At 33.9% G+C, this 19,992-nt stretch overlaps 1 protein-coding gene across 2 annotated transcripts in view; it reads left to right on the forward strand.

Moving 5' to 3' along the window:
- The window catches only part of gpc2 (glypican 2), a 41,287-nt gene extending 22,046 nt beyond the window's left edge, over positions 1–19,241 (forward strand). For both annotated transcript variants that reach the window (XM_089135186.1, XM_089135185.1), the window contains 2 exons: positions 18,110–18,282; positions 18,514–19,241. In XM_089135186.1, the coding sequence (XP_088991312.1) occupies positions 18,110–18,282; positions 18,514–18,743 (403 nt within the window). In that variant the 3' untranslated portion in view covers positions 18,744–19,241. The remainder of the gene's footprint in view (positions 1–18,109; positions 18,283–18,513) is intronic.
- The last annotated feature ends 751 nt before the right edge of the window (positions 19,242–19,992 follow it).

The raw sequence follows: 19,992 nt of genomic DNA on the forward strand, positions 1-19,992 counted from the left end.
GTGTGTGTGTGTGACGAGTGTGTGTGTGTGTGACGTGTGTGTGTGTGTGTGTGACGAGTGTGTGACGTGTGTGTGACGTGTGTGATGTGTACTTGTCTACCTATCTAAGAGGGGACTTTGGTGTCGTTACACACTCACCAACAGGGGACCGCCGAGGGAAGTGGGGACATTTTTCAAGTCCCCTGTTAGCTATGGCTTAAAACATGTTAAAATCAACTAAAAAACGCTCTGGTGAATTTTTTTAACTTTTGACCAAGTGGGGACTAACACATGTGTGTGTGTTTAAGCCCATACTCAGCAGCGCTCCTGTAGGCTGGAGCAGGAACTGCAGTGGCCCATTAACACACGTCGTTCACACTTCTCTATTGTCTGAATGGCTGGCTGTCCCAAAGCCTCTGAGACTGTAGAGCTGCTTAGTTAAGGTACTTTCAGTAAATTTAATAACCCCACGCTAGTAATCATTAGTTAAGCAATAGTAAATGCTTAACTAATGAAAATACAATTATTAAAACACATTATAGATATGCTTTTAAAACAATATTAAAGAATTTATAGCTTTATAGCTGTCTTTATAAATTGCTGATTATTGGTTTAAAAGCATATCTATAATGTGTTTTAATCATTTTAATTCCATGCTTTATTAATGAACAATTTATGATTTCTAAATGAAGTATAGCATTATAAACCATAATAATAAACCAATATAAAGTTATTTAGGAGTTGTCAGTGGTTTATAAGATCACTTAGAAAGTGAGTAAATGATTAATAAACTATTTCAATGTGCATTCATGTATCTTATTATTCAGACATATAGTAATAGTTACTTAGTGTGTAAATACATTTTTAACATGTATTTCTACTGTAATCCAAGGTTAATTCAGGTAGTTATCAACCATTTAGTAGTGGTCAGTTTACTATTTTGTGAGCTCATCTAAAGTGAGGACCTGTTATGCCTTGTAACGCATTTATAAAAGAGATTTCAAAGGCTCAGTTAAATATTTGTATGTTCTTTTATGTTCAAAGTGTTGTGTTTGTTTCCTTTTACTGTTTAGAAGAGAACTGAGCCTTTAAATCTAATTTATGAATGCTTTACAAGATATAACTATTCCTCACTTTAGATGAGCTGCCAAAAAAAGTTAACTGACTACTACTAAATGCTTAACTTCTTGCATTTACTACATTTAAATACACTTAAGTGATCTCATGAATCACTGACAACTCCTAAATAACTGGTTTGTAAATAATGTTATTCTTCATTAGGAAATTATAAATTGATCATTAATAAAGTATGAAAATACAATGATTAAACACAATATTATGCTTCTAAATAAAGAATAAAGCATTTACACAAGAATAGAGCATTTATAGCTGTATTTATAAACTTCTTATTAATGTCTATTAATGCTTTATAAATTACAGATAAACTATTTACTAATGATTAACTAATGATTAATAGCATGCAGAAGACGCCTCTTATCATTCATAATATTATTTTTTTCTTATTTAACGCTCTCTCTTCAAAGATACTGTCTATGCTTGGTTATAGCAGTCCCTAACAATTTACTTGCCATTGTTACTTTTCTTAATAATTTTGTCTGTACCTCAGTAGCAATTCCATACTAACAAATAATACAGAATATCATAACACTTTCGATGAAATTCCTATAAAACATCAGAAGCTTTATGTTGTGGACAATACAGGAAAGTTATTGCTTTAAAAAATTAATTCTCTGTTGTGGCTTTATACTTACAGTATATGATTGGTCCACATATCCCATTTAAGCTTATTGCCTACTGATAAGTTGTATTTGACAAATATACAAATAGTTGTATTTGACTATATTTTACATTTTACAAGCAGTTTTGACTGATATGTGTGCACTGTAAAACAATTATTGTTGGTTTAACTTAAAAAATGAAGTTACCTGGTTGCCTTGAAACTTTACGTTCATTGAAATTGAAAAATTGACTTAATACAATGAAGGAGATTGATTTTATAATCAGAAACTCAAAATATTATGTTATCTGAACCACATACATTATCTAAGTTGATTTGACAGAAGAAACAACGTTATGATAACAAATCATGATTTTTTTTTTTTACAGTGTATATTACTTTAGTTTGAAAATTACTTCAATTATCTTTTTAACAGTTAACTGGTTTCAATCTTATTTATGGAACAGAAAGTTTTTGTTCAAGATAGGTCATTTCTTCTGTTCTGTCGCTCACCTCCACAGGGATCGATCTCGGCGCCCTCCCTTTACTCGTTCTACATGCTACCATTGGGTTCTATATTTTAATAAGACATGGTGTTGCCTTCCATTCTTATGCTGAAGACACCACAATATATACACCTATTGAGAGAAATGATCCGTCTGCTTCCATTTCTCTTTTATTATGCTAAGATGAGGTTACATCTTGGCTTGCAAAAAAATTGTGTCTTTAAATGAACACAAAACTGCAACAAAAAAGCAACCTGTAATAGCAGCTGCAAATGGGGCCTTATTTATCACTCAGAAAGAATTAGCGTTAAACACATTAACACAAACTCTAGACACAGAAGGATCATATGTTCCCCACATCACACCAGGATATTTCACTCAAAATTGTGAAATATTTCACTCATTAAGTGTTTGATTTACTCATTCAACTGATGTTCAAAACAACTGTGTAGTTACAGTGCTGCAAAAAAAAAGCAGACATGTTTCTTTATAAAATAGCAGACACAATACCACTGATATTGAAAAAAAAGATCTAAATCAACTTCTAGGTTTGGGTGAAGTGAGAGGGTCACAAAGACAGAACTAAAAACCTAATTTGTCAAATAAACTCTAAAAATAAAAGATATTCAAGACTGTGGTATAAATAATTGGATGATCTGACCATAACTCATACTATCCTTGATTTTCTAACTTAGGACATTTCCTTTGTGTGTGATTACACCCACACTAATTAACATATCAATGCAGCATGGCTGGAAGGTGTCTAGGTGAAGTGGCCTGAGTGCTTACAAATACAGCTACCAATGTTCAAGTATCTGTGCAACTTCTCAAATAAACTACAATAAACTAGAGAAAACGTTGGGATTTACCCTTCCAAATTTATTTTGTAATGTTTTCTTTTGTAAAAATGTATTTAAAAAATAAATAAATACAAGAATTAGACTATCTACTGTTAACTGCAGTACAGTACAGTAATACCATTTTGAAATATAATCTGAATTAAAAACAAAACAAAAAAAACAATTATATTTAACTAAACACCTCCACAAGTGTTTGTGTTAGTCTCAGTTTAATCACCAATTTAATCTATACAAAAGGGGAAAATTAGGAATAATTTTGTGCAGTATTGTAAACATGGATAATGTAACAAACTGCAGTTAACAGTAGATAGTCTAATTCTTGTATTTATTTATTTTTTAAATACATTTTTACAAAAGAAAACATTACAAAATAAATTTGGAAGGGTAAATCCCAGCATTTTCTCTAGTTTATTGTAGTTTATTTGAGAAGTTGCACAGATACTTGAACATTGGTAGCTGTATTTGTAAGCGCTCAGGCCACTTCACCTAGACACCTTCAAGCCATCCTGCATTGATATGTTAATTAGTGTGGGGGAGGGCGGTGTAATCACACACAAAGGAAATGTCCTAAGTTAGAAAATCAAGGATAGTATGAGTTATGGTCAGATCATCCAATTATTTATACCACAGTCTTGAATATCTTTTATTTTTAGAGTTTATTTGACAAATTAGGTTTTTAGTTCTGTCTTTGTGACCCTCTCACTTCACCCAAACCTAGAAGTTGATTTAGATCTTTTTTTTTCAATATCAGTGGTATTGTGTCTGCTATTTTATAAAGAAACATGTCTGCATTTTTTTGCAGCACGGTAACTACACAGTTGTTTTGAACATCAGTTGAATGAGTAAATCAAACACTTAATGAGTTAAATATTTCACAATTTTGAGTGAAATGTCCTGGTGTGATGTGGGGAACATATGATCCTTCTGTGTCTAGAGTTTGTGTAAATGTGTTTAACACTAATTCTTTCTGAGTAATAAATAAGGCCCCATTTGCAGCTGCTATTACAGGTTGCTTTTTTGTTGTTGTTTTTCTTTTTAGAGTTGTATTAATGCATTCAGTGACTACATCTTCCAAACTACATATTTCACTTCGACACAACACTGCTAAAACTCTGAACATAATACAACATTGAACAACTTCTCAAAACTCTTCACTCAGTGATCACACGATCAGTCTTGGCTAAACTAAGATCTTTCGATTTACATGAATTGATTTCTGGCAAACAAAACTTGATTTACTGTACAGGCACATGCTTACATATTATTTCCAAGACTGTTATTTAAGTTCAAAACTTATCAACACAAAAATGAATAAGATATTTCTACCGTATTTCACACTGAAACATATTCTGAATCTAAAAAAAAAAAACTGAAAAATTAAGAAGTAACTAAACACATACACAAGTCTTAGTCTTTCATGTAAACATGAACCATGTAAAATGCTTGACATTCTGTCCCCCTCACTTTTGAAATGATTGCTACGCCCCTGATTCCACATCCCCCCACACTCATTTACATTTCAATGCAGGATGGCTTTTTGAAGGTGTTTTAGGTAAACTGGTCTGAGCGCTTACAAATACAGCTACCAATGTTCAAGTATCTGTGCAACTTCTCAAATAAAAACTAGATGCAGTTGATAAACTAGATGCAGTTACGGAAGATATTTATCACGTTTTGAAGGCCCATCTAAAAGCACACCTAATCCTGCATAGATCTGAATGCAGAGAAGCTCCTCAAAGCGATGCTGGTGGTCTTAAAATTATCAGTGGGGAAAACTATCACCTCAGTTTTGTGTTCATTTAAAGACACAATTTTTTTGCAAGCCAAGATGTAACCTCATCTTAGCATAATAAAAGAGAAATGGAAGCAGACGGATCATTTCTCTCAATAGGTGTATATACGTATATTGTGGTGTCTTCAGCATAAGAATGGAAGGCAACACCATGTCTTATTAAAATATAGAACCCAATGGTAGCATGTAGAACGAGTAAAGGGAGGGCGCCGAGATCGATCCCTGTGGAGGTGAGCGACAGAACAGAAGAAATGACCTATCTTGAACAAAAACTTTCTGTTCCATAAATAAGATTGAAACCAGTTAACAGTTAAAAAGATAATTGAAGTAATTTTCAAACTAAAGCAGTGTTCATTTTGACAACAAATTTTGATTTAGTTTTAGTCTTTTGACTAAAATGCCATTTAGTTTGTCATATTTTAGTCATCTGAATTGTTTTAGTCTAGTTTTAGTCAACGAAATTCAATATGATTTTAGCAGCCTGGTCTCATTGTTAATACGTAGGTATTTTAAGTTTTTTGCAAAGATAGAAAACATACTTTTTTGTACGTTTGGATAGATGCTGAAATGTATAATATATACGTATTTGCAACATTTAAAAGTAACATTATTATGTTTTTACAGCTACAAAACGTTAAGTATTTACGTATATTCTATGTCATAAAGATATCTGTATCCCTTTTTACCATTTTATGTAAGATCCCGTAACCCTAATCCCAAACCTAAACATAACTACACTGTAAACGATTTCTGTTGTTTTCACAGGATTATACAGTTTTTGTCAACAGTTTCTTACTGTATAATCTATGTACAGTAAGTTACAGTAGAATTTAGTTGTTTTCACAGTATTATTTTGTTTTTTCAACAATTATGTACTGTGCACACAGTTGACAGTATGTTACTGTAGAATTTCAATGCATTCTGGAAAAATTATCAGTTACTGTTAATCTAAATACAGCAGTGCAAACTGACCGCGAAAAACTCGACACACAGTTCCACGGGTAAAATTGCTAGACCTCTAATGTTATTATTCTTACATTAAAAAAAAAGAAATGTAGCACTGGGCCAGTGACCATTAACAGCCTTAATTCAGTGTGCATGAGAGCGCATTTGAATTTTGAAAGAGTTTGTCGTGTCAGTGGTGCCGCTGTCTTTTCTGCCGACCAGGAACTTCTTCATCTGGTAAGTAATAATTATTATGGATTCTTGCTATAACTTTAAAGTTATATAGAATAGCTGACCACAATTTCTGTATTCAATTTAATCTATTCTAGACATTTTACTATAAGATGTACAATTTGACACTCTTCAATGTAACCTAGGGACATGTTACTGTCAATTTAAATACATAAGTACGAAATGACTGCGAAAAATAACCACAACAAGCTGCCATTTTATGAAGAACTCTTCAGTTCCCTTATTCCCTCTGTGAGAGCGTGCAGGCTGTGCATCGCGCCGCTGTCGTCTGCAATGTTTTCGCCATAGCCTACATATGATATATCTGGTTAGTAATTTTATATTTTATGCAAACCATATCAGTTACTTACATTAACGGATTAAGGTTAGAACTGGCCGCGGCATGAACTATATGAAGTTACTTGATTAAATGTGATTTTATTAACATGTATATCATATATAGCCTCTTATAAGGTCAAAATGGTCTAATCAGTTTTGTTATTTACCACGTTATGTCGGTGGAAACGCCTGCACGTTCATTATTTTATAACTTTATAGGGTTGGGAATTGAAAATCGATAAATGTATCCTTAAATCTGATATCCAAGGTTAGGATTCGGATTAGCCTATTGTTATAAAATTAAAGTTTCGATTCCTCTTATTGATTTTTTCACGCTTATTTTTGTGTAAATCCTGACCTGGCAATCTGCTATTTAAGTTAACGTTAATGTTTACGTCAGTGACAGTCTCTACCGCAGCGCCCAAAAAGTGCAGTTTTGTCCAAATACAAAGCTATGTGTGACATTTACAGTATTGTCTGATATCGTAATTGTTTTTATAACTATGTGTAAACTGACATGTAACGTTACTTATTTGAAGGGAAAGACGCCCTGTCAAGCTTCTTTTGTCATACGATGTAACTTAGTATCACACAAGCAAGATTGACGTTTTCACGTGACCGTAAATGAATTGATTTTAAACAGTCCAACAAACAAGATAGTATTAAGTGAATTACACTTTAGACATCATTTTGTCTGTTTTTGCTGTTTAGCTAAAAAAAAACAACAACAAAAACGCTTTTACTGTAAAAACGTCTCGTCTGTTCTCCTTTTCCACAGGTGTGAGCTGTGCATATTAAGAAGACCCCATCCATCTTGACGACCGATGAATTGTAAATCTAATCTAATTTAATTATTCTATTTATCCAACTACTACTACTATACCTTGGCCAAATACTGACCCACTGAGAACATTTTAAACAGATTATTTGCTATCTGTGAATTTTGAACAGATAATTGCCTATCTGCAAGTTGTTAAGAATTGTTCTGGTTCAGTTGCATAAAAGCTTGGATAGAGAACTTCCTATTGCAAATGTTAGAACATTAAGTCTGCATATAAATGATTATTAATACCGTAATGCAAGTTTTTCATGGCACATGTGCATGATGATATTGTTTTGTGTTTAGATTTTTTTAAAGGACACTGGATAACACACTCTAAAAAATGCTGGGTTGTTTTAACCCAACTTTGGGCCAAATATGGACAAACCCAGCCGTTGGGTTAAATTTTTACATTGCATTTTTAAGCCAACATTTGGTTTTGTCCATATTCTACCCAAAAATTGGGTTAAAACAACCCAGCATTTTTTTAGAGTGCAACTTGTCATTTTGTAATACTCATCTGGATTGGTGGTTTACTCGTCAAAGCTAGTTTATACATTTCTCCCAGCCCTGCAAATCTGGTCATCTAGTTATAAAGGAGCCCAAAACCCTTTAAAATCAGCAACAGACCAGTCTGACCAGTTAGACAGTCTATCTCAAACCAATAGACTATCTAGTTTAAGCCCCCCCCCTTTCTAATAGATTGATCAGATAGCGCCCCTTTAATCTTTTCTATTTTACCTGTTCATAATCATTTTTGCATGAATTGAAACGCATGATTGTTCATGATTTTCATGCATGATTTAAATTGTATTATATTACATTATTATTATTCATGTATTTAATTTTATTCATGTATTTAAATGTATATATGTAAATGTAATGTGTTTGAAAATACACAATAAACCTTGAGCAGTTAAAGCTTCAATTGTTCTTTTTTCTATTTCCTATAGTGCTACTGTGCAACCTGTAGAATATGTAGAAAATCCATAGAAATATTATTTTAACTGTTAAATAATACTCTATTTCTACGGATTTTCTACATATTCTACAGGTTACACAGTAGCACCAAATAAATACAATAACATTTCATAACTGTATAATACTATACAGTATTATTAAAAATTAACAGTGTAATACTGTACTTTAATATGGTAAGAAATTACAGTAAAATAATGTTATTTGATTTTACAGTATGCTTAACAGTACTGTAGTTAGTGTTAAAGTAATTTTATTGTTGAATGAAATACAGCAAGTACTGGATAATTGTTGCCAGTAAGTTACTGTTAATTTGACAAGACATTTTTTTACAGTGTATTTTATACAGAATATAAAAAAGGATAAAACATAATGGACAGATGTGTTGGGAAATGGCAGTTCTATTAACAATATGGCATTAAAATATATTTTGAGCCACCAATCCTACTCCTACCCCTAAACCTACCCCTAACAATTCGTTAAAACTACGTAAACTAACGTTACAATGGGCTATATGCACGCATAAGTTCCGCATTTGACGTAAGGATGCTCGTCCATTTCCGGTTGTGTAGATTAAAGCAGAGGAAAACCGGAGAAAACGGGATTATGGCAGAGTCTTCAATATTTACTGTCCTCCCGTCTTTGAAACGAAACGTACATACGTTTAGATGTAATTTTATATATAGTTATGTTTATTTAATATAATTTTAAAAAGAAGCATAAACACAACGAGGGGTGTCTGTTTTATCTGTTTTTGTGACTAACGTTTCATTAGTATAACCATGGAGTATAAAATTCAATATAAATTCTCGGTATTGCATTGGACTCTACGATCGGCGGAAGTTATCGAGCATCCCTAATGCTTCACCGGAAATAACGCCGTGCATAGAGCCCATTATGAAGAAAAACGTGACTAACAGAAAAGTATAATCACAATAATATATTTATTGCGAAAATGTCAAAACCGCTACCAAAAGCCGTTCACATGAAGATGCTTTGCAGTCGCAGTCCTCTCTGGCAACATTGTAATAGTTTTGTATGAAGTACAGAGCAGAATTTAAATTAATAATCAATGAAAATGTTCATCCGGCTTCAGTTCGCAGCTTCGCACTATTTCAAAAGAACTAAACCAACCGTCACAGTCCTTCATGTCTCAATCTGTGATGAGGCAGGGAAGAGCTAATGACCATTTGATATCTCTGCCGTAAAACACGACGTATCGCTTCTCAAGGGCGTGATTTTTGAATTTGAATTCATCACCAGCGCGGGATTTGACGTGTACGGTTGCTGCTGAGAATGGAGGCGAAGATCACGACTGGATAAAAGGTTGAATTAGGATTTTTTTTCTTGTAAACAACGTAGGCTATGGATTCTAAAGATTTGGATTACATCAAACTAATAAAATTGATGTCTTTTGTGAATTTATGTTTTGTTTTATAGGAGAAAACACTTTCTGTGCCTCACGGCAAATAAACTATATTACAAAATGGTTAAACGAGTAAAGTTAAAGAATGTATTTTTAAGGTTTTATAGTGTATTGTTTAACACCATGCAGGCGAAACGAGCAAAATGTTAATATTTATGAGTATTATATCAATAAATGAGACTGAAAACGTAATGAATAAGACAGTTGAATGCAATAGAGTCAAAACATAATGCTACGATTTTAATATGCATAAATTGTGATATGTACAAATGTGTACATCGGTGGATTTGTTCAAACGTAAATAAATTACGTTTTTGTGCTGTCAATAACGTAAATATTTTACATTTTAGTTCTGTAAATACGTCAGTATTATACGTTTCTGCGCATATAAAACGTAATTATATGTACGTATGATAGAACTACACTTTACGTACAAATGCATACGTATTCTCATGAGATCACATTGGATTTTAGTCGACTAAAATATAATGGGTTTAGTTAAATTGTAATGCGTTAATTTAGAATTTAGAATATAATAAAATGTACAAACCCATACACTCCCGAAGAAAACATCTATTAACCTATTAATATAAATGATTTAAAAGTCTGAACATGCAATACAGATACGGATTTAACTACTGTGATTTAAAAAATATCTTAAAATTAAATAAAAACCACTTTTCCTAAAGTACAACACAGCCTTTTCAATGGATGATATACAGTATGCATTCTTTATAACCATGCATACATCCTTCTTTATTCTTTCAAGCAGAAATATTCTTTGTGTAAATTAAATATAATTAATCCTTATTATACTAAAGCTATTAACAAACTGTGATTGCTTTTCACTTTTTCTTTGGTTGCTTGATCAATATTAAGGACACAGACCACATTATGTTTGATGCCACTTTCACTTTAAGACGTCGGATTATTTTCAATGACATGCGGATCCAATCGCACTGATGCACATCCGATACACTCACAACTGTTTAAGACATAACCGACATAATTTACATGAATACTGTCCAAAGCGGACATTTAAAGCACTCAATAACCTTGCCCCTTCATATTTATTGGACCTTCTTAATATCTATATTCAATCTCGGACTTTAAGATCGTCTTCCTCGCTCACTCTTGTTCTCCCTAGAACCCGCACTACTTCTATGGGGTCCCGGGCTTTTAGTTTTGCAGCTCCTTATTTATGGAACCTGCTGCCACAGGATGTGCGAAACAGTGAAAGTATTCATGTTTTTAAATCTTGCCTTAAGACCCATCTTTTCCGGCAGGCTTTTATGTTTTATGTGATTTTTTTTATATATATATATATATATATATATATATATATATATATATATATATGTGTGTGTATTAGGGCTGGGCAAAAAAATAGATTTTTCGATTAATCGGTTTTTAAAATGTGGCCGATTCAAAATCGATTCTCAACGGCCTCGAATCGATTTTTTCCGTATAAAGGGCTCGCGGACGCGGTGCGGCGTCTTCTCGTCTCACTGCACTAGGCAAGCACTAAGCGCTGCAGCTGTCGATACACACTCGCGTTTAGGAGTCGGGACACGACGAAATATTCACTTGCACAATCGGGCCAGCATTGCATCGTAACCTATGATGGTAACTAACGTTTATAATTTTCACGTCTTTTTAAGTTTTAGTTTAAACATTCAAGCGATATTAAACCATCCCGTGCTCGCGCACTCTCAGAGATGTCTTTCACTGCGTGCACATACAGTAAAGCCAATCCGCCTCAAACAGCTCGCCTGAAACAAACGTTTTATCCCTGGATTATATCGCTTTAACAGTTAAAAACACGCGACATTATGTCAAAACTCTGGTATTGGTGAGTAACCTCGTAAAGACAGTCTAATGTCTTAAATAAGCATTAAACGCGTGTGACAGACAGACAGTACAAATGAGACAGGGATCCGTTCTTAAAGTGAACGCAGCCATATGTGTCTGTCATTAATTCTGTTGAATTAAAACAATAGAATATAGCATTAATTCTAAGCAATCAGAATTAATAGCCTTTGTATTTAATTCAGTCTTGGACTAAAAAGACTATCCAGTGTTATTTTACATTGGATTACTTTATTCAGTTTCTGTAGTATTTCTGACATACCAAAAAAACTCTTTATTCTATTCTATTTATTTGCTACTTTTTTCAGTTTAATTCGAAGATTGAAATCAAGCTTCCATGTGTTACTTAAACTCTTAACAAAAAAACAAAACAAAAAAAAAAACATTTAGGTAAGATCAACGTAAAAAAAAAATGTCTAAATATTTTTATTTTTATTTATCTATATCTATCTCAAACATAAAATAACATAATCCTGTTTGATCAAGCTGTGTGACTGTTCTGACTTTTTTTGCATATTGCATCAAAATCCTGTCTTTTCTTTGTCTGCATTTAGTGTATCTAAAATAAAAAGAGTTTTATATACAGGTTTGTGGCTCTTAAAAAACTTTTGCTGGTAATTTACTCACCCCCATGTCATCCAAGATGTCCATATTTTTCTTTCCTCAGTCGAAAAGAAATTAAGGTTTTTGATGAAAACATTCCAGGATTTTTCTCCATATAATGGACTTACATGGGAACCAGACGGTCCAAGGTCGAAAAGACAGTTAATAACAGTTTCAGATGCAGCAGATGATGAATAAGGGTCTTATCATGCGAAACGATCGGTTATTTCAAAACTTATTCCAAAAATGTAACTTTTCTAAGGACAAATGCTAGCCTAGCTCTATTCTGTGAGGCGCGTTTGTAACGTCACGTAATACGTAATTACGTTCAAAAGGTCACGGGCGACGTAGCCGGAAGTACAGAATCAAAATCGTCCGACATCGCTGTTTTACCTTTTAATTACTTTTTTGTAAACAGCGTTTGAGTTAGTTTGCACGTTCAACCTATGCGTTCAACTTGTAAACACTGACTCTGTACTTACGGCTACGTCGCCGTGACCTTTTGAATGTAATCCTGCTGCCGCCACAGAGTGCCATTTAGTTTTATATAAAGTTTAAATTATTTTGTTGTCTCAAATCGTTGATAATGTATACTGACTTTGCCCTATGCTGCAATAAATTTAGTTTTGCATTCATTTACATAAATCAGCTGCTTGAATGACAATTGCTGATGTAATTGGGTTTTCATGTGAGATTCTCAATTCATTCAGTTAACTGATGCTCTGAGGTAGTTTTCAGACTGCAGACTCAGCAACGATTGTATTTAATTGTACAGTACAATTATAACATAGAACAAACATCTTCATTTCATGTCATTAAACATAACAATATTGCTGGCCATACACTGATGAGAAAGTGAGTCCGGTGTGCGATACTTGGAGTTGTCCTAGACGTGGCGCAGCGCTGCGCTTCTCATTCGGTGTGCGACCCCCTTTACGGATGTGTATTTCACTGCCACTTCAATTCACTGTTCACACACACACACAAAGTCCCCACTTGGTTGGATAGATATCATTCAGAAAGTTCCCTCTTGGCTAGTGTGCAGCGACACTGCTGTGTTAATACATGTTAGTAATATAGACATGTGTGTGCAATGGCACATAACTATGGCAAGTAAATTGTTAGGGACTGCATAACAAAGCATAGAAAGTATATATGAAGAGAGAGCGTTAAATAAGAAAAATAGTATATATATATATATATACATAATGTATATAATAGATATATAATTTAACTGTAATGAAGACATATTTCACTGCCAGTTCACACACACAAAGTCCCCACTTGGTTGGATAGATATCGTTCAGAATGTCCCCTCTTTGCCAGTGTACAGTGACACTGCTGTTAGTAGTATAGAAATATATAGTTTTAGATCGGTAAGATTGTTTATGTTTTTAAAAGAAGTCTCTTCTGCTCACCAAGGCTGAAATTATTTGATAAAAAAAAACAGTAATATTGTGAAATATTATTACAATTTAAAACAGCGTTTTTCTATGTGAATATATATATATATATATATATATATATATATATATATATATATATATAATGTATATAATAGATATATAATGTAAGCGTAATTAAGAAAGATTTCACTGCCAGTTCACACACACACAAAGTCCCCACTTGGTTGGATAGATATCGTTCAGAATGTCCCCTCTTTGCCAGTGTACAGCGACACTGCTGTTAGTAATATAGAAATATATAGTTTTAGATCGGTAAGATTGTTTATGTTTTTAAAAGAAGTCTCTTCTGCTCACCAAGGCTAAAATTATTTGATAAAAAAAAACAGTAATATTGTGCAATATTATTACAATTTAAAACAGCGTTTTTCTATGTGAATATATATATATATATATATATATATATATATATATATATAATGCATATAATAGATATATAATGTAAGCGTAATTAAGAAAGATTTCACTGCCAGTTCACACACACACAAAGTCCCCGCTTGGTTGGATAGATATCGTTCAGAATGTCCCCTCTTCGCCAGTGTGGAGCGACACTGTTGTTAGTAATATAGAAATGTATAGTTTTAGATCGGTAAGATTGTTTATGTTTTTTAAGAAGTCTCTTCTGCTCACCAAGGCTGCAATTATTTGATAAAAAAAAAACAGTAATATTGTGAAATATTATTACAATTTAAAACAGCGTTTTTCTATGTGAATATATATATATATATATATATATATATATATAATAGATATATAATGTAAGCGTAATTAAGAAAGATTTCACTGCCAGTTCACACACACACAAAGTCCCCACTTGGTTGGATAGATATCGTTCAGAATGTCCCCTCTTTGCCAGTGTACAGCGACACTGCTGTTAGTAGTATAGAAATATATAGTTTTAGATCGGTAAGATTGTTTATGTTTTTAAAAGAAGTCTCTTCTGCTCACCAAGGCTAAAATTATTTGATAAAAAAAACAGTAATATTGTGCAATATTATTACAATTTAAAACAGCGTTTTTCTATGTGAATATATATATATATATATATATATATATATAATGCATATAATAGATATATAATGTAAGCGTAATTAAGAAAGATTTCACTGCCAGTTCACACACACACAAAGTCCCCGCTTGGTTGGATAGATATCGTTCAGAATGTCCCCTCTTCGCCAGTGTGGAGCGACACTGTTGTTAGTAATATAGAAATGTATAGTTTTAGATCGGTAAGATTGTTTATGTTTTTTAAGAAGTCTCTTCTGCTCACCAAGGCTGCAATTATTTGATAAAAAAAAAAACAGTAATATTGTGAAATATTATTACAATTTAAAACAGCGTTTTTCTATGTGAATATATATATATATATATATATATATATATATATATATATATATATATATATATAATAGATATATAATGTAAGCGTAATTAAGAAAGATTTCACTGCCAGTTCACACACACACAAAGTCCCCACTTGGTTGGATAGATATCGTTCAGAATGTCCCCTCTTTGCCAGTGTACAGCGACACTGCTGTTAGTAGTATAGAAATATATAGTTTTAGATCGGTAAGATTGTTTATGTTTTTAAAAGAAGTCTCTTCTGCTCACCAAGGCTGAAATTATTTGATAAAAAAAACAGTAATATTGTGAAATATTATTACAATTTAAAACAGCGTTTTTCTATGTGAATATATATATATATATATATATATATATATATATATAATGCATATAATAGATATATAATGTAAGCGTAATTAAGAAAGATTTCACTGCCAGTTCACACACACACAAAGTCCCCGCTTGGTTGGATAGATATCGTTCAGAATGTCCCCTCTTCGCCAGTGTGGAGCGACACTGTTGTTAGTAATATAGAAATGTATAGTTTTAGATCGGTAAGATTGTTTATGTTTTTTAAGAAGTCTCTTCTGCTCACCAAGGCTGCAATTATTTGATAAAAAAAAAAACAGTAATATTGTGAAATATTATTACAATTTAAAACAGCGTTTTTCTATGTGAATATATATATATATATATATATATATATATATATATATATATATATATATATATATATATATATATATATATATATATAATAGATATATAATGTAAGCGTAATTAAGAAAGATTTCACTGCCAGTTCACACACACACAAAGTCCCCACTTGGTTGGATAGATATCGTTCAGAATGTCCCCTCTTTGCCAGTGTACAGCGACACTGCTGTTAGTAGTATAGAAATATATAGTTTTAGATCGGTAAGATTGTTTATGTTTTTAAAAGAAGTCTCTTCTGCTCACCAAGGCTAAAATTATTTGATAAAAAAAAACAGTAATATTGTGCAATATTATTACAATTTAAAACAGCGTTTTTCTATGTGAATATATATATATATATATATATATATATATATATATATATAATGCATATAATAGATATATAATGTAAGCGTAATTAAGAAAGATTTCACTGCCAGTTCACACACACACAAAGTCCCCGCTTGGTTGGATAGATATCGTTCAGAATGTCCCCTCTTCGCCAGTGTGGAGCGACACTGTTGTTAGTAATATAGAAATGTATAGTTTTAGATCGGTAAGATTGTTTATGTTTTTTAAGAAGTCTCTTCTGCTCACCAAGGCTGCAATTATTTGATAAAAAAAAAAAACAGTAATATTGTGAAATATTATTACAATTTAAAACAGCGTTTTTCTATGTGAATATATATATATATATATATATATATATATATAATAGATATATAATGTAAGCGTAATTAAGAAAGATTTCACTGCCAGTTCACACACACACAAAGTCCCCACTTGGTTGGATAGATATCGTTCAGAATGTCCCCTCTTTGCCAGTGTACAGCGACACTGCTGTTAGTAGTATAGAAATATATAGTTTTAGATCGGTAAGATTGTTTATGTTTTTAAAAGAAGTCTCTTCTGCTCACCAAGGCTGAAATTATTTGATAAAAAAAACAGTAATATTGTGAAATATTATTACAATTTAAAACAGCGTTTTTCTATGTGAATATATATATATATATATAATGTATATAATAGATATATAATGTAAGCGTAATTAAGAAAGATTTCACTGCCAGTTCACACACACACAAAGTCCCCACTTGGTTGGATAGATATCATTCAGAATGTCCCCTCTTCGCCAGTGTGGAGCGACACTGCTGTTAGTAATATAGAAATGTATAGTTTTAGATCGGTAAGATTGTTTATGTTTTTTAAGAAGTCTCTTCTGCTCACCAAGGCTGCAATTATTTGATAAAAAAAAAACAGTAATATTGTGAAATATTATTACAATTGAAAACAGCGTTTTTCTATGTGAATATATATATATATATATATATATATATATATATATATAATGTATATAATAGATATATAATGTAAGCGGAATTAAGAAAGATTTCACTGCCAGTTCACACACACACTCAAAGTCCCCACTTGGTTGGATAGATATCATTCAGAATGTCCCCTCTTCGCCAGTGTACAGCGACACTGCTGTGTAGCAATATAGACATGTATATGTTTGAGCATTATATAATGACACACCCACACACACACACATATATGTGTATAAGTATGTATAAGTTACAATATGAAGACAAGATTTCACTGCCAGTTCACTTCACTGTTCACACAGACACACAGTTCAATTGCAGGCTATATGAGTCCCCTGTTGGTAAGGTAGACATCGGCCAGAGTTTCAGGTCCCCACTTGGCATGTTTTTTTAAAAATAAAAAAATGCATATTTAAAGTTATATTATGAAAAAAGACCTTAAAAGAGAATTTTGTACGTCATTTTTGTTTCTTCAAAATGACCAGAAACACTAGTCCCCTCTTGGCCAGTGTAGAGTGATAGTCCCCTTTTAGTAATATAGACGTGTATGTGTGTGTGTGTGTGTGTGACGTGTGACGAGTGTGTGTGACGAGTGTGTGACGTGTGTGTGTGTGTGTGACGTGTGACGAGTGTGTGTGACGTGTGTGATGTGTGTGTGTGACGAGTGTGTGTGACGTGTGTGTGTGTGTGTGACGAGTGTGTGTGTGTGTGTGACGTGTGTGTGTGTGTGTGACGAGTGTGTGACGTGTGTGTGACGTGTGTGATGTGTGTGTGTGTGTGACGTGTGACGAGTGTGTGTGACGAGTGTGTGACGTGTGTGTGTGTGTGTGACGAGTGTGTGACGTGTGTGTGACGTGTGTGATGTGTGTGTGTGTGTGACGTGTGACGAGTGTGTGTGACGAGTGTGTGTGACGTGTGTGTGACGAGTGTGTGTGACGTGTGTGTGTGTATGTGTGTGTGTGTGACGTGTGTGTGTGTGTGACGTGTGACGAGTGTGTGTGACGTGTGTGATGTGTGTGTGTGTGTGACGTGTGTGTGTGTGTGACGTGTGACGAGTGTGTGTGACGTGTGTGATGTGTGTGTGTGTGTGTGTGTGTGACGAGTGTGTGTGACGTGTGTGTGTGTGACGTGTGTGATGTGTGTGTGACGAGTGTGTAACGTGTGTGTGTGTGTGTGACGTGTGTGTGTTCTGCAGATACCTGCCGCCTGTGACGGCCGACGGGCTGGTGAATCAGATTAATAACCCGGAGGTGGAGGTGGACGTTGCTCGGCCAGACGTCAGAACGCGGCGGTTGATCATGGAGCTGCGTGTGGCTGTGAACAGACTGAGACTCGCTCAGGCCGGACGAGACGCAGAGTTCATCGACAGTGAGTGTCTCTGTGGTTTTATCCTGTCACACAACATGACGCTTGGTTTAACAACACGAAGGGAACAAGGTCAATGTTCTCATGCACTTTCTCTTCACCACTTTTGCTGAGGGTTGTAATGCACCAATTTGATCTTCTTTATTTTTCTGTCATCTGTGAAGCTGCTTTGAGTATTTTCTATTGTTGTGCTGTGTGTAGACTGTGATCTAAACACTGGTTCGCTGTGCGCAGGTGATGTGGAGGCCGGCAGCGGGTCTGGAGGCGCAGGTGAGGCTGGCGAGCGGTTCAGTGACGACTGGCCCGGTTACGGCTCCTCCTCTCCTGCTGACAGGCTCCGCCCCCGGGACACGCCCACCAAGAGGAACCGGCTGAATGGACGAGGCCGATCCGATGCTGGAAGACTGTCTCCTCCGCTGCTGTCTGTTCTTCTCTTTACGGTCTGTTTTTCACTCGGCCTTTAGAGAAGATCCGACTCTCGCGGCCCACATGAGCACAAACACCAGCATCAGCAGATCAAACTGCAAGAGCGTTTTTACATTCGTCTATTTGTACAAAGCAATGCTGTGCATTCCCTAGCTCTCGCTGAATGCTAGGTCAGCTGATCTCAAAATGCTGAATTTGAAATGTAGTTATTTGTTCCGATTTAATGTGATGTTCGACACCGTTCCTGTAATCATGAGGAATGTTAGTTTAAAGCGTTGATGATTTTTATTTCTGCTTATTACCAAGTTTGTATAACATTGAATGTACTGTTGTAAACTGATTTTATTTATTTATTTATTTAACCTTATGTACAGTGTTTGTGTACGGTATCTGTATGTGTGACAACCTCAGGGTTTTATAAATGAAACCGTGAAGGGGTAGAGGTAAAGAACAGGTCAATCTGTTGCTCTTGAATCTGGGAAGGTTAACAGTAGATTTATGCTAAAAGGAACGATTAAAGAAAACCTTTTTCTGACTTCTTCCAGAAGTGCTTGTACCTTTTTTGAATGGGCATTTTTGAATGGTTTTAAAGCATTTACATGAATAAGAGCAGGATCATATAACACTATATACTATAACACTAGCCAAAGGATGACAAAAATTAACATTTTTTTACTAAATTAACAGAAGCTTTAACGTTAATTGCGCTAAAGGAGTAGTTCACTTTTAAAAAAAACTTTTGCTAATAAATTTATTCACCCCCATGTCATCCAAGATGTCCATGTCTTTCTTTCTTTCTTCAGTCGAAAAGAAATTAAGGTTTTAGATGAAAACATTCCAGGATTTTCTCCATATAATGGACTTCAATGGGAACCAGACGGTTCAAGGTCCAAATGAGAGTTTCAGTGCAAACTGTTCAAAGGGCTTTAAACGACACCAGACGATGATTAAGGGTCTTATCGAGCGAAACAATCGCTCATTTCAAAAATAAATGAAAAAGTTTTATAAGCACAAATCCTCACCTTGCTCTGTTCTGTGATTTTTCCATCTAAAAAAATAAATTTTCCCATTAAAGTGTGACAAAATATAATATAAGCTTATATTATTCAATAAGATTTAATGTAGGCCTAATCTCTCTCTCTCTCTCTCTCTCTCTCTCTCTCTCTCTCTCTCTCTGTACACACACACAATGAACATTACATTGTCTGATAGGATCATTTGTTTTTAAATGTATGACACTTGGCAGTGATAGTGCTAATGTAACTGTAGGAATGACAGAAAGGTGGA

This window comes from Pimephales promelas, chromosome 9, assembly GCF_988280905.1.
Source record: "Pimephales promelas chromosome 9, fPimPro1.hap1.1, whole genome shotgun sequence".
Lineage (NCBI taxonomy): Eukaryota > Metazoa > Chordata > Actinopteri > Cypriniformes > Leuciscidae > Pimephales > Pimephales promelas.